The 14,541-nt window shown below is 35.6% G+C and overlaps 2 protein-coding genes across 4 annotated transcripts; one reads left to right on the top strand and one right to left on the bottom strand.

The window, feature by feature from the left end:
* The first annotated feature begins 296 nt into the window (after nt 1–296).
* Nucleotides 297–4,873, top strand: LOC111002702 ((Lyso)-N-acylphosphatidylethanolamine lipase). Of its 3 annotated transcripts, none has more exons than XM_022272896.2 (8): nt 297–529; nt 1,338–1,385; nt 1,816–1,892; nt 2,664–2,870; nt 2,949–3,123; nt 3,217–3,489; nt 3,701–3,887; nt 3,956–4,873. In XM_022272896.2, the coding sequence occupies exons 1-8, from the start codon at nt 492–494 to the stop codon at nt 4,166–4,168; spliced, it is 1,218 nt and encodes a 405-aa protein (XP_022128588.2). In that variant the 5' UTR covers nt 297–491; the 3' UTR covers nt 4,169–4,873. The 3 variants fall into 3 exon arrangements, with proteins under 3 accessions (XP_022128588.2, XP_022128590.2, XP_022128589.2); XM_022272898.2 differs by lacking the exon at nt 1,338–1,385 and adding an exon at nt 982–1,014; XM_022272897.2 differs by lacking the exon at nt 1,338–1,385.
* LOC111002701 (DNA replication licensing factor MCM4) lies at nt 4,870–13,842 on the bottom strand. Its single transcript, XM_022272895.2, has 17 exons — nt 13,580–13,842; nt 13,358–13,453; nt 13,016–13,179; nt 12,567–12,731; nt 12,169–12,267; nt 11,828–11,960; nt 11,133–11,375; nt 10,737–10,965; nt 9,883–10,077; nt 8,981–9,157; nt 8,501–8,588; nt 7,856–8,016; nt 7,394–7,520; nt 6,493–6,599; nt 5,851–5,985; nt 5,399–5,609; nt 4,870–5,101 (listed from the first exon to the last, which is right to left on the bottom strand). Exons 1-17 carry the CDS (start codon nt 13,710–13,712, stop codon nt 5,006–5,008), a joined length of 2,559 nt encoding a protein of 852 aa, XP_022128587.2. The 5' UTR covers nt 13,713–13,842; the 3' UTR covers nt 4,870–5,005.
* Between the last annotated feature and the right edge of the window lie 699 nt (nt 13,843–14,541).

Below are 14,541 nucleotides of genomic sequence, written 5' to 3'. Positions count from 1 at the left end.
AGAGAAAAATCAATCCGCAGTGTTGCGAGCCGAAGGTCAAACACACGACTACAAGATATAGCTTGAACAGCCTTGAAGTTGTACAATTTAAATGAACCGAAAAGGTAGAAATATTTAATAATAACACCGCGGGAAAAATATATTTAAAGCTTATATTAATTAGCATGACAAACAATCCATCGCTACGGTTACATTATTTTTTAATACATATTGTATCATAAAATATCCTAATGCTTTCTGACATTTTGATTTTGATAAGTTGTAAATTGTCATAGTCAACATGACAATAAGTAAACTCAAGTAAAAATATTTTAAAATTGCTTGCTCTGGCCTCTGATTAACACATAATTGGAAATTAGTAACCAAAGTTCAAGTGGATAAATCTTGTTTGTTAAAATTAGGAGGTGTATGGTTTATTACGTATCAACTAATTTCCCTGCTTGTTTTAAGATAAAGTTTCTCATTGGAATGCTTTTTTAAATTAAAACCAAATGGGCAGTGAATTAAATCTTTCAACTACGGAATCCAGGTATACGTACTATATATGTTAACAAGTATTGCACAATAATATGCTATAATGAATAAAATCCTTAGGTCCCACAAACTGAAATCATTTCATAACTTATATTTTTAGGTGCAAGAATTTTATCTTTCTGCTACATTTAAACACTTCATCTTATTGTATTTGGGTACACTATGACATGCCATTAGTATTTCATATATTTTTTAGATTAAAACATAGTCAGAGGTAAAACATTCTCTCCAGCTGGCTAGCTAAAGTAACATAGTCATTGTTTATCTTTGTTTATTCTAGAACTCTTCCTACATTTCACATTTTACAAATTGAAATAAATGAAATATAACACTTAATTGCCTTCATATATTACAGTAAAAAATAAATTAAGTTAATATAAAATGTTCCACTATATATTTTAATAAAACTATATTGTAGTTGTCATAAACATATTCAATAATTTTCAGTAGAAATTGAGTATTATCAATGGGAGCAGACAAGCAAGTTTATTATTGCACTGTTTCTGCATGAGTCATTAATTGTTTGCTTTGTGTTACATTGTTGTAGTGTTAACATTTTTTAATTCAGTAAATTTTATAATGCTATTTAGTTAATTACAATAATCAGGAATTGCTATTGAATTCAGTGATTGTATTTATATAACTACTGATAATATTCTATACCGTTTATGTTAGTACACTAGTACATTCAAGACTTTGTCTCTCATAGTATCAAATAATTCCACTCCATAACATACATTTTTAATTTTATATACAATGGATTGTTTGGTTATGTGTTGTTTATGTGAAATGTTGTCTTGCAGTTTTTTAAGCAGAGCATGGATTGGAAATATTTTTTCCATAATTTGGAAGTAAGATATTTTATTATCAGCTTATATAGATATATGTACAGTATTTCTTGATTCCTTATAACTGCGATAAATATTCATATAGACTATACCAGGCTACTTAAACACTATAAACAAAAGCACTAATGTCTCTTTTCACCATAGCATTAATATTATTTGATGGAAAGAGAGTAAGAAGTATTTCACTTAAAACATTGATATAACACAGGTTGAGTTTGTATGAATATTGGCCATAGACTTCAGATTTCTAATTGTGAAAGTAGTAAAATAGGATTTCAAACCTACATTTACAAACTTCTTAACTTGTAGTTTGTTAGTGTAGTAAGAAGTGTATTAATTTGTTTGCATTTTCTTTGTTTGTATAAAAGGTTGTGGAATCACAAATATTACAGTAAATTGTTTATGGATTGTAATAAGTAATTATAAGTTACAGTTGGACTGGAGTATGGTTCAGCTGGACAAGGCAATCTGACACAATGCTAAGGAATATCGAGAAGACTATACTATCATGTAAGCCCATATATATTTGAAACTTTTAAATGCAATCTAACTATTGATTTACCAAACAGTCCTTTTTCTGGCCACATAAATGTAATTAAAAACTACACTGAACCAATTTTTATAAACAATGATAACAGATCAATTATGAAATATTACTTTATGGTAATTTTGCTGCTGTACATGTTAGATCCTATTTTAAATGTATGTTTAAAGATAACTGTCCGTGTTGTTCTAAAGTTGCAAATTTTTTAAGGTAAATTTTAACTGTTCCTTTATCTAATCAATCTATGATTGGTCAATGTTAATTACTTATGTATAAATAGATATATTGGAAATCGCGATTATATTTTTATCAATACTTTGTTTTTTTATCGCGCAACCTTGACTTAGTAGATATTGGACGTATTTCGGAAATGAAAGGCGATAGTGACGCGTTATTATATCATCATTGCTTTGTAGTTCTATGATATCCCAATTTTTTTTAAATTTAAAGCGATAGGCTTTAGGTTTACTTTCCTGAGACTGGCTGTGAAAGATTCTGTAAAGGTTTAGGCATTCAAAAATGTATAGGTTTTTGACACCTCAATCAGCAGATTACACATAGATACAACATGTATTTCATAATAAGTTGATCAAGATTCTGTGTCTTCTAAACTAAGCCATGTCGCAGTGATATATTATAAAGTCCCTGGACAGGACTACTATGGCAGGGGAGTAGAGTAAAAATTAATTAAAAAAAAAAAAAAACTAAGCCATGTTGCAATATATAATATGTTACAGGTGTCAAAACAGCATATAAGCGTTTCTATGTGGACATAGGGTCGGTTGTAGGACAATGTGACAAGATATGGACAATATCATTGAACGATGAAGCGCCACAGACGCCGCTTGTAATGCTTCATGGAATGGGGGCAGGCGTGGCATTGTGGTGCCCCAACTTAGACGCTCTGGCTGCCAAGAGACCAGTTTACGCTATCGACTTATTGGGTGATTAATTTTAATTTAAAACATTTTTAACGCGTTTTTATACTGAGAGTGAAGTTTCAACTTTATAAATATTTTCAGGCTTTGGCCGCAGTTCGCGACCGAAGTTTGCAACAGACGCTGAAAAAGTTGAAGCTCAATGGGTCGAGTCGGTGGAAGAATGGAGACGGGAAGTCAAGATCAATCACTTTATCCTACTAGGTCATAGTTTGGGAGGTTACATTGCTACCGCCTACGCCCTCAAATATCCTGATCGGTTCGTGATTTACAAAACATATATTTTGCATAAGTTCTAAGTCGTCCTAGCGGCTGCGCAAGTTGTCTTATTGGCTTGGTTAATATTTTTCAGAGTACGTCACCTTATCTTAGCCGATCCGTGGGGATTCCCCGAGAAACCTTCTAATGTGTATGAGAAGTACCAAGTGCCGTTTTGGGTCCGAACAGTGGCAAAAGTCTTGCAACCTCTCAACCCTCTTTGGGCGGTCAGAGCCGCGGGGCCGGCTGGCAAATGGCTGGTCTCTAAGACCCGGCCGGACATTTCAAGGAAATTTATGAATTATGTAGCTGATGCAGAAACAGTTATACCCGAATACTTGTATCAGTGCAATTCGCAGACCCCAAGGTATTTTAGCTACAATGTTGTCTTTGATACACAGGCTCGCCATCTTGAGTCGTTCTTAATTATTCGATTTATCCAGGCTTTAAATACATTCTTGTAACCCTGTCAGTTATGTTTTATGGCTACACTTTGTGCCTTCTGTACTTAGATATTTACTTTACACTTATTTAGAGAATCCAGCACATTTTATAATTCTGTGTCTTTATAATTTTAGTGGTGAGAGCGCCTTCCACACACTGATGCACGGTTTCGGATGGGCAAAGAATCCGATGGTGCGTCGCGTCGACAAACTGCATTCCGCCCTGCCCGTTACGGTGCTATATGGGTCTCGCTCCTGGGTGGACAATACTACGGGGCAACAGCTGGCACAGCATCGCCCAGATTCCGATACTACCGTCCAGGTAAATTGTTTTCACGCTTGGCCAGAAGTTATCTGTGTTTCCTGTCTTACAACTTTCTTCTTTTCCAGGTGATCAACGGTGCGGGTCATCACATATACCTCGATAAACCAGATCTATTCAATAAATACGTTAACGAAGCGTGCGCACGCGCAGATGCGGACACGACGTTTGCGACTCGAATCGAAAAAATGGAGTCATGTAGCGAGAAACGAAGTTCGGGTGACACGCAACCAGATATAGAACCCAAATGTGATAACACGAACCAAGCGTCTTCATCCTGATAGATTATGAAATTAGGGAATTTACCGCAATGCCTCATAGGTTAGAGCGAACGAAAATCAGTATTTATGCGCGCACATATTAATGGGCCAATGTCCACTAATGCAAACTTTATTTTCTACTGACGTTAATAGTAATTGTGAAAACTGACAAGTATTTTGTAAAATGGCTATTCGGGAACGTTTAGTCTAAAGCTGTGATAATTCTGATGTTCAAATGTATAGACTAAAAATCTCTCAGAGATAAAAGAGCATTTTTAATCTGTTGTGTGTACCATAAAATATTTTCTACTATTTTTCATCCATCGGAATTAGCACCCTTCTCTCCAATTGTATTGTTATATTATTTTGAAAAGCCTTATATTTAATACCTAAAAAGTGTACATGATGGGAATATATAAAAATTGTAAAATAAATAATGGCATGTGAGCTTAAAAAATACTTTAAAAGTAGTATTTAGAGCGTTGTAAAAGATTAAATTGAAATAGGCCTTATATACAATTACCATACAGACATTTCTGCCCAATTCTCCACTTTCGGCCACTAACTGAAGGTAGTTTCAAATAGCGATAGTTAACGTTTTTATAATTTATATAATGTTACTTAATCATGTTTGGTTATGTTATAGTTAATTTTGGTTAAATAGTAAAATTTATTTATTGCTTTTCCACACTGTTACAAATCTAAAAATAAAAGTGTTTTATTAAATTAATATTTTATTGACACTTAAGAATAAAAAATTCGGAATGACATTAATTCACATTGAAGTATTGAATTGTTCATTGAGTAAATTTTCCTACTAAAGGGAAAATGTTCAGAAAGTTAAAACTGGATATAAAATCAAATAATTCTAATGTGCGAGGAACTGACGACAGTAACTTTCCCTTCGTCCTGTAAATCTCGTAGAGCCTCGTCCAACTGCTCTCGCGATACCGTCTGTGGATTTTATATATTTACTTGCCCCAACGTATGCATTATACAAAAGAGTACCTTAATTAAAACAATATAAATAATATAAAACTTGGCTTTATTGACCTTATCATTTTCCACATTTTGTCAAAAAAAGTTTTCTTTTGTTTTATTGATATTAGTTTTTTATTTACAATTTTAAAACAAGGTAATTTTTTTTTGCAACTGAAGATAAAAATTATCGCAAATATGCCAATGGGAATACATCAACGCCTAGCGTTAAATTCAAACAGTTCAGTACTTTTTGATAATAAAACGACTTACGATTTGGGAGCCTGCGTTGATCTTCTGCAGTAACTTGTTGTGCGTGAGGGTAGACGGCCGCTGCATTGGCTCCAGGGCCTCCTTGAGGGCCGCCAACAGATCGGCGCGCCGCCTTCTCGCAGCCACGCCCAGACCGGTCGTGAGGATCCCCACGTCGATACGGCCCGACGCCGGGTCAGTGGCCGACTGCTTCAGGGCTTCACGATGGAGTCTGCAATTTATTTTAATATTTCTTTGTGTCAATTGTATTCTTATATAGGTGAAGTATTACGGGAATAATGCCAGTGAATGTCTCTCTTTTATGAAAATCATAATCTTTTGAGGTAGGAAACTCATCTAATATCAAGTGATATCGTGTGCCTTACAGACAGTGCTACAAGGCTCGCAAGTACGTTGTCGGTCTTTAAGAATAAAACAAAATTGAGTTATTTGAAAAATTAAGTAATATTTACCGAGCAGCTTCGTCGACGTCCTTAATCTCAACCACAGAAGACAAGCGAACCTTCGCATGAGCCTCTGCTAGCCGAATGAGAGATTCCAGCTGACGAGGGTAGGCCGATATCTGACCGCGGCCGCTGCCTACCCGCCTGAAACGTTATTAATATTATATTCAAATATGATAAACTAATATAAAATACACACTAACAACCTACATTCATTGTCTTTTCAATATTATTACAAACAAAAATATCTTTATTCATATAGGTAAACAAGTACACATAATATGAACATCAAAAAAAAATCACTTAATTGTGAATTTACATTTATTGCCAGTATTATTTAGTCTGTAAATATTTTAATTAGGGTTTTGATTTAAAAATTATTTTGGCTTCTGTTTAGTAAACTGTAAGGCTTTCTAAATAAATAAATAATTTGATTTACTAGGTGTACCCGACAATATAATGTTCTCCGTCTTCTTTGCCGATGAGTAGGGTTACAGGTTCAAATTTAATGATGTGGAATAAGTGATACCTATCTTATGTTGCATAATAAACATTTTTATTTTATTGTTTTGTCACGTTAATTAGAACATCATTGGGTTGTAAGGAATATGGGTAACGGCCTGCGCCCATCATCACGTTTCGCTGCCTCACCTCATGTCAACGTAGGCGTCAATAAGTCTCTGCTGCGAAGCTTCGCTGAGCGTGGGGTGGACGTTTTCTTTGGCGAAGGCCAAATAATCCCGCATCAAGTTGATACCCTGGAGCGGAACATTTCGTTTAGTGATCGAAGTCATCGCAAAAATAACTAACAGATAATATGAGCTCCAAAAACAAAACTAGTCAACCAATATGACGAAACTCGGAGGCAGTTCGCTCGATTGAAAGTTAGTATATATGTCGCAGTCAACTAGCCTAATTAGCCGTTCAATTAGCAGCCTAGCCTTTTAACTAAATGGCGCTGTTTAACGAATGGCATGAAAGCTATTCAGCCGTTTTGCCGTTTTTTACATTTAATAAATTGGCTGATTAGTGCTTAGGCCATTCCTATGATAGAGTCATTATTTGGCAGAAATAAAAAATAGAAACATATGACAAAAAATATCTTTGTTAAAATGAAAATGCTTAAGCCAAATTTACATTATTATTGTCACTACACTCTTCCACTATAGCTACTTGTTGTTTTTCATAAAACTTTAGAAAACACCGTCAAAGTTGTGCACTGCCGACGCCATGTTGAGAGTTGAGAGTTTCGTTTCAAGTTTGAGAATGGTAGAAAGCGAAATTAATTTTAAATTAACAGTCAACGGGTTAGGTTAGGCTGAACATCTTTCAGGTTGCTAGTTAAACGGCTAGGCATTTAATTGAACGGCTAATTACTAACTAATCTAGTTGGCTGCGACATACACACGACAACGTAACATGACATAATATACAAAATAACAAATATGGTTACAAATGAAATTAACTTCTTTAATACCACTAGTTTCTGCGGAGTAATGTATGTAAGTATGGAATTAAAATCCTAATCCAAAAGAGATCAAAAAATGCTCACGATTAAATCCTCATCATCTTCGTGCACTTGAGAAGGATCTCGATAATAGAGGGAGACCAAATGCGAGGCCAGTCTGCGGTCGAAGACTTCGTCTTGCGGGTCCAATATCAAGAATATCAGGTCGAATCTGCAATACATTTTTTTTATGTTTCTTTAGTACGCTTCTTGAAGTATTTTGTGGATGTAATAGGATTATATATAATATAGCGATATTGCCAAAAGGCTCGCAAGTGCGTTGCCGGCCTTTTAAGACTAGGTACACTCTACTTTTATTACTTCAGTGGGCAGCTGGTTCTATATAATGATGGTGCGCGGTGGTGTTGTGGAACAACGGACGTCGAGGTGATACAAATGGTGTTTTCATTCTGCCTCGACGTCCGATGAAGACCGTTTAGTCCGAACAACTATGAACCATCTCCTTGGTGAATGGCTTTTAAGTAAAGGAAAAGACTAGAGCTGCACCTGGACATGAGCGTGTGAGGCAGCTGGACGTTCTCGACGATCGTCTTGTTCTTGTTCCACTGGGACTCGGCCGGGTTGGCCGCCGCCAGGATCGACGTCCGGGCGTTGAGTTGGCAAATGATGCCGGCCTTCGCTATCGACAAGGTCTGCTGTTCCATCACCTGAAGCATTTTGTCACACGATTATCTTCTGCTGTTTAATTTTGATTCATACCTGTTCAGTCATTTTTGAGTTATGGGAATGATGCATTGCTACAACCTTTTGAGGTTTGGGCCTCAAATTTATGTATCCATTTCATTATCATTTATCTATATCTAATTGGTAAGTAGTTGATCTGACACTCGCCATAATTTTTTTGGGTCTAAGGACAGTCTCGTTCGAGCGAATTTTATTATTAATTGGTGCACAACCAAGAACCGAACCTACGACCTCAGGGACGAAACTCGCACGTGTGCCGTTTAAGCAAATAATGTATTAATATTAACTTTTAACTAATGAAAATGTCCGAGAAAAATCATGGAAATTACGTTGTTAAATAAAATCTAAAATTAATGAAAGATTTACTCCATTTTTAAAACTTATAATTAAAAAAAATCATAAAACAGCGTGTCTGATAAAAATAAAATAATAATGACGATAACCTACCTCGTGAAGAACACTGCGAGTGGAATCGTTCATTTTGTCAAACTCGTCGATGCAACATATTCCGTTATCAGATAGCACTAAGGCCCCTCTGAAATTTTATTATTCTTTATTAGTTTTTTTATATATTTAACACTATTGATAATCGACTTGTTTTTCGTATTTAGATTTACAATTTTTAAATTCAAAATATATCCATGACGGCTTACATAAAAAAAAGGATCATCTGATGTTAAGTAATACCGCCCATAGACACTCACAATTGCCAGATGTTTCGCAAGTGCGTTGCTGATCTTTCTTTTACTGGAATTGTTGTGGAAACACAGTAGGCAAACTGTCTGAAAAACTCTCCGTTGTGGAACGAAAAACATCGACATGAAACAGGTAGAATTTCAAGATATGCGTCGATATGCGTCGGAACAACGTGTAATGAAGTGAGAAAAAGTGAAAAGCTGGCAAAGTTCAGACGAATGTTCTACTCACGTCTGCAGAATGAGCTGTCGCGTATCAGGGTCCTTGGTGACGTAAGCCGTGAGTCCCACCGCAGAGGAGCCTCTGCCGGAGGTGTACTGCGCCCGAGGGACCAAGGAGTGCACCCAGCGCAGCAGCTGAGACTTGCTCGTACCCGGATCTCCGCACAGCAGAATGTTTATTTCCGATCTGAAATTTCCAATGATGAAAGGAATCTTATTGTCGTCGACCATAACAAGTTGGGTAACGCTTATATATTAAGCAATAAGCCTTCAGTACTGGGCTTACCGTTTCGATATATTCCTAACATGAAGAAAGGCAAATGTCAGTCATAAGGAAATTGAGGAATTTTGTAGTTGGTCCAAAAGTTCTGTCCCTGGCACATTATTTTTAAATTTCGAACATGATTTTTAAAAAAATATTGGGTTCTATTTTTGAATGTTTGACTATTGTTAAACAAAAACAATCACGTTCCGTAATTTTTCACTATGGAGTGGACATTGAAAGAAGACAGTGTAATAAATTATAACTATTATCATAGATTTAAAAAGAATGATATGATTATGGGGCATGCGTTACACAACAGGCTAGGGCCTGTATTACAAATACAGGAGATCATTACGAATTGTACACTATTTCTATTCCTTAATTAAAGTACTATAAATTCATATATATCATGAAACACTGATCAGTACTTTTGTTTTTATCTTTATTTCCATTTTTGACACAACTTTGGGACCGACTATGTAGGAAAGTAACTAATGCCTTGAGTTATTAAAAATACTCACAAACGCACTGAGGAATTGAGGACGTAAATAATAATTATAATTAAAATATTATAGATCAAAATTTATGTATAAAAATATTTATTTCGAGGAGAACAAATAAAAAAAAAAGAAGAGCTATTCGCTTACCTAAAATGTGTCCGACCAGCGGCATTAAAGTTCTTCTTGGTGCCTCCGAGGAGCTGCAGCAACACTCCCTTCTTAATGTCCAAGTTCTCGTAAATGGAGGGCGCTATGGCCCTCGCGAGCCTCTCGTAGCAATCCGGCTGCGAGGCCAACGTCTTGAACATTTCCACGCGCTCCGGAGGAAACTGGTGCTCTTTGCTGAAACAGGATTTTTATTATTCACTCAAATGACTTTAGATTCAATTAAACATTGTCGTCCCAAATGTATTCTCGCAATCATCGTTTTCGGTCATCACCTACTTGCTAATTAATGATAACACAGAGATGTACCCACCACGCCCATTTACGCACTACCAGTTAACGCCCAATGGAGCCAGAATGTCTACACAGTAAACCATATAACACGGTACATTGGTTTTGCGTTATAGAAAACGCGTTGTAGGAGTATTCTCGCACAATACAACACCATATAACGCATTATGTAAAAATGTATCTTTTAACTTTTATGTTTTCTGGATACAGGACATTTGAATCGAGTATTATATACAGTTACAGAACTCAAAGAACTGATCATGGTTGGCAACATAGAAGGCAAAAGATGGCAGTTCTCCAAATGAACCGATCAAGTAAAGACTCACCGTCCTCAAAACTGTACACCGTAATAAAAGAGGTGATGGAGAGAAACAAGTGGAAACAGATTTTCCACTCCAGGTACTTCGTTCCATAATAAGTGCGTCAATATGTGCTCAGTACAGGAATATAGCAAAAGCAATAATACGAAACTAAATTCGCGTAATATGAAAACGCGTTATAATAGTATATGTTATAGTGATTAAACAATATGAAACACTTCTCACCCCTCTTCCATATCGTGCAGTCTATCGGAGTGAGTCTTTTTATAATGCAATGAGTCTATGTGGGTCCTATGCAACGCCCGGAGTGTCGCCCTCCGAGGGTTGACGGATGCGGGCGCGGCCCGGAACACTCCGGTCACTGCGACCCTTTCTCCCGCCCCCACCCCCTCCACTAAGGCCCCGTGGGCCATTACGCTGACGGTGGCTGGGGTCCGACCGGCTGGCATATCGTCTGGAACACAGAAATTGGAGCGTTGATCACCTCCAGATAATGTCCACAAATTTCTCAAAAAGAGATAACAAGATGTTTTTGATTTTCCAACACACCAATAGTTCAACTTTCATGAAAATCGGTTTAGTGGTTTTTGAGATGAGAGTTTAGAATAGACGCATACGCACCGGGAGCCTCTTGCAGTTTGACCAGCTGTTTGTCGGTGAAGTGCGAACGGTTGTGTATGAGCTGGAAGCTGTGTGCCGTGCTGCAGTGCGAGCAGTGAGCCGGCTCCGGCACGCAACCCCGCTCCAGCTCCGCCGTCGCCCCCGCCCCGCACACCCCGCACCGGAAGTAGGCTTCGCGCATTTCCGGCACGATGGTCGACGTGCGGATCACCATGCCCGATATGGTCACCAGTTGGTCGATGTCTGGAGACAATAGACGAGTGAGCATTCTCCAAATCAACTTCACAATGACTTTTCATACGCGTCTGAATGGAATTGAAAATTAATCGAAGTGACAGACTTATCCTAGTGGAAATGAAGAAGATCCAAAGCATAATAATGCATTTGTAAATATAAAAATGTTGAATAAGGTTTTATTATATATTAATAGTAAGTCTAGTTTGAGTTTTAAGATGGGACTGATGAATAAGCTTACAGAACATAACCAATTTAGGCTTAATTAATTAAATTTAATCACAGTTAGTTAATTGTATTAAATACTTTGTTTGTTTGTTCCCTTTTATAAATCTTTTTGTTATATAATGTATCATGTATTCCATCAGTGGCTATATTCTCAGTGTATTTGTTTGCTATTATGTATCATTTATGTTAGCTGTACGAGTACAAAATAAATAAATAAATATAGATAAGTTCACCTTCAGGGTTCAAATCCCTCATATGCCTTTGTGGTGCGTTGTATGGCCTAACCTGTATCTGATGTTCCAGCACTGCAGCTGGATACTTTTGAAAGAACAACTCATTAACTGCTGCGTCAAATGCTGGAATCACCTGTAATTGTAACATTTTAAAAGATATGTATTCTCAAATGGGCACACTTTTTACATGTGTGGTAATGTTATTTTACATCTCTTACTGTCAAATTGTGTTTAAGAAGGGACAGAGAATACTTTAGCTAGACCAGTGCTTTAAGTCTAGCCTTTCCTTTTAACGGGGAAGACTAAAATCAATTAAAGTTAATATAGATGATTACACTTACCTCTTGAGGATAACAAACAAATTGTCTATGGAGTTTTGCATCAAAAACTTTAACATGTTCACAATCAATATCCAAAAATGGCTCTTCAAGTGTGTGAATCTGAAATATAAACCAACGAATTAAGCACAGAACTTAATATCCCAATGTAAGTTACTAAAACAGGTAAATCATATTAAATTCAGCTGTGCCTTATTTTTGTTTTTTTTTTTGTTAATTTTAATCCATCCGCAATTAGCTTCTTGGCATTTATCATATTTAATTTGAAGTTATGGCAATTAGGGAAAGCAAATTCAATATTTTTTTATTCCCTCCATAATTCGTAGACTGTTAGACTGCAGCAGCTGTGCCTTAAATTACTTAAATTAATTCAAAGTACATATTAAACTTATAATGTTTACCTCCTCCAATTTCATTTCATATAATGGCTCATTGGTGACTGCAGTGGGTTCAACAAATCTCTGGAGAAATTTTATGAACTTCTCTCTACATTCTGCTATTGCAACGTCTGTACCCCACACTACAAGCTGAGGCTCACTTGAAGCTGATTCTTGACCTCCTTCAGCCTATAGATAATTTATTTTATTTTTTATAAAACCACTTTTCTGCAAAAATACTTTACATAAAAATTTATTATTTATATCTTTTTAAATTTGTATGTGGTGCATAATTACAATTATAAAAAAGTTTGAAACCTAATCTAATATATAAAGGTAAACTTAGAAATCATTTTGAGTAATCAGAAGGTTTTATTGAATTGCTGTTACTCTGTTAAATGTTGTTTTAGAAATCAAATAGTTACTTGTTTCCTACAATGATCTTAGTTTACTCATACTTAAAGTGTGCATACATGTCTTGATGGAGTAGGTGCAGGAACATTCGGACCCACTTGATGACCTCGCAAGTCAGCCCTTTGTCTTGCTGGAGTCATAGCTCCCCTCATGAGGGATCGAGGTGTGCTCAATGAGCTTGGTGTTCCATAGTTCAATGGCGAACTCATATCAATATCCATACCTATAAAGTAGTTACAATGATTACTAATATAATATGAAGTTTTCCTTAGACTTTTCATATCTCTTTTATTAAATTAAAACAAATTGTGAAAATTTAATATAATTGAGTAAGTAATGTTTGCGTTGCCCTTTCAAACTAAGATGTCTGTTTGATATATGATTGTTAACCAGAAAATTACCAATAGGGCTAGATTCAAGAGCTCTGGCTGGGGAAGTGCCTGGAACCTGATGACTCGGAGTGCGCGGCGGCCTCCGCGGAGTCCCTGGAGTTCCATCTGTATAAAAAACAAACATGTCATAACCTGTTGTTACCAAATTATTTACTTCTTAGAAGGTCCAGAAGACAATCTCATTCCTATTTAAATGCGAATAATTAAACGTTATAAATTGTTAAACTTCACCTTTTGATGGAGTACCAGAAGACCGTTGAGGTGTCTCGGGTACAATTACTTGTTGAGAAGCTCGTGTTCTGCGAGATGGTGTTACGGCTTCTGATGAAGCTCGCGAAGATGGTCTTTTAGAAGGAGTAGACATTTTGATAAAACGAAAAACTTTAGATCACATTTACACAGAAAGAAGTAGTTTACTGTTTAGAAAAATTTTATTGTTTACAATAATTCGTGATCGGTGGTTGGCATTTGGCGCCAAATGGAGAAACAGTAAAATATTTTACTTTTGACGTTGGCATATACAGATTTGACAACAGTCAACAATGTAAAATGTTACCCGTTTATAAACAATATATTGCTTCCATAAAAGTATAAGTTTTTCCCTTTTTTTATAAATATGTTTCATGATTCTAATATGCTTCAAAAAAGAATTGCTGCACAGATCAAAATTATATCTATAATATGTACAACCGACGAAAAACCTTAAATTCATAAGAGAAAATGTTGCACACTGATAATTTTAAAGCATAGCGAACATACTATGTAATAAAAAATATTTTGTAATATTAGGTAGATAAGATTAAACTTGAAAGAAATTTTAATTAACTGTTTGATTCAATTCACTGATCAATATAATTTTAAGCAGACATAATAATTTATATAAATTTAGATTCTAACATTTTAATCGATAACAAGGCTTTGTCGAATACGTAAGAAACAAAAGATATATTTAAATTAATTATGATTGATGATAAAATAAACTATACAAAATTATAAAATGTATAATTTTACATTTAGTAATAATATTAATAAATTTTACATCAAACTCCATAAAATGAAGCATTATTTTTTTTGCGGCGACTCCGTTTGTTTATGATATATCCTATCACAACTCACAGGTAAAGTGAACATATATTTCTTAATAATTTGAAAAAAATCAACATTTCCATAATTACTGTAAACATATTTGTGCA

This window comes from Pieris rapae, chromosome 3 (genome assembly GCF_905147795.1).
Source record: "Pieris rapae chromosome 3, ilPieRapa1.1, whole genome shotgun sequence".
NCBI lineage: Eukaryota > Metazoa > Arthropoda > Insecta > Lepidoptera > Pieridae > Pieris > Pieris rapae.
The sequence above is the reverse complement of the archived record's forward strand: the minus strand, read 5'-3'. Positions and strand labels throughout refer to the sequence as shown.

Coding starts and splice junctions, on each gene's coding strand:
- LOC111002702 (XM_022272896.2), top strand. CDS start 492: ATGGGCAGTGAATTAAATCTTTCAACTACGGAATCCAG. Junction 3,490..3,700: donor TGCAATTCGCAGACCCCAAG/GTATTTTAGCTA, acceptor TTATAATTTTAG/TGGTGAGAGCGCCTTCCACA. Junction 3,888..3,955: donor ATTCCGATACTACCGTCCAG/GTAAATTGTTTT, acceptor CTTCTTTTCCAG/GTGATCAACGGTGCGGGTCA.
- LOC111002701 (XM_022272895.2), bottom strand. CDS start 13,712: ATGTCTACTCCTTCTAAAAGACCATCTTCGCGAGCTTCATCAGAAGCC. Junction 12,732..13,015: donor CACCTACTCCATCAAGACAT/GTATGCACACTT, acceptor AATTATCTATAG/GCTGAAGGAGGTCAAGAATC. Junction 11,961..12,168: donor TTGTTTGTTATCCTCAAGAG/GTAAGTGTAATC, acceptor TTACAATTACAG/GTGATTCCAGCATTTGACGC.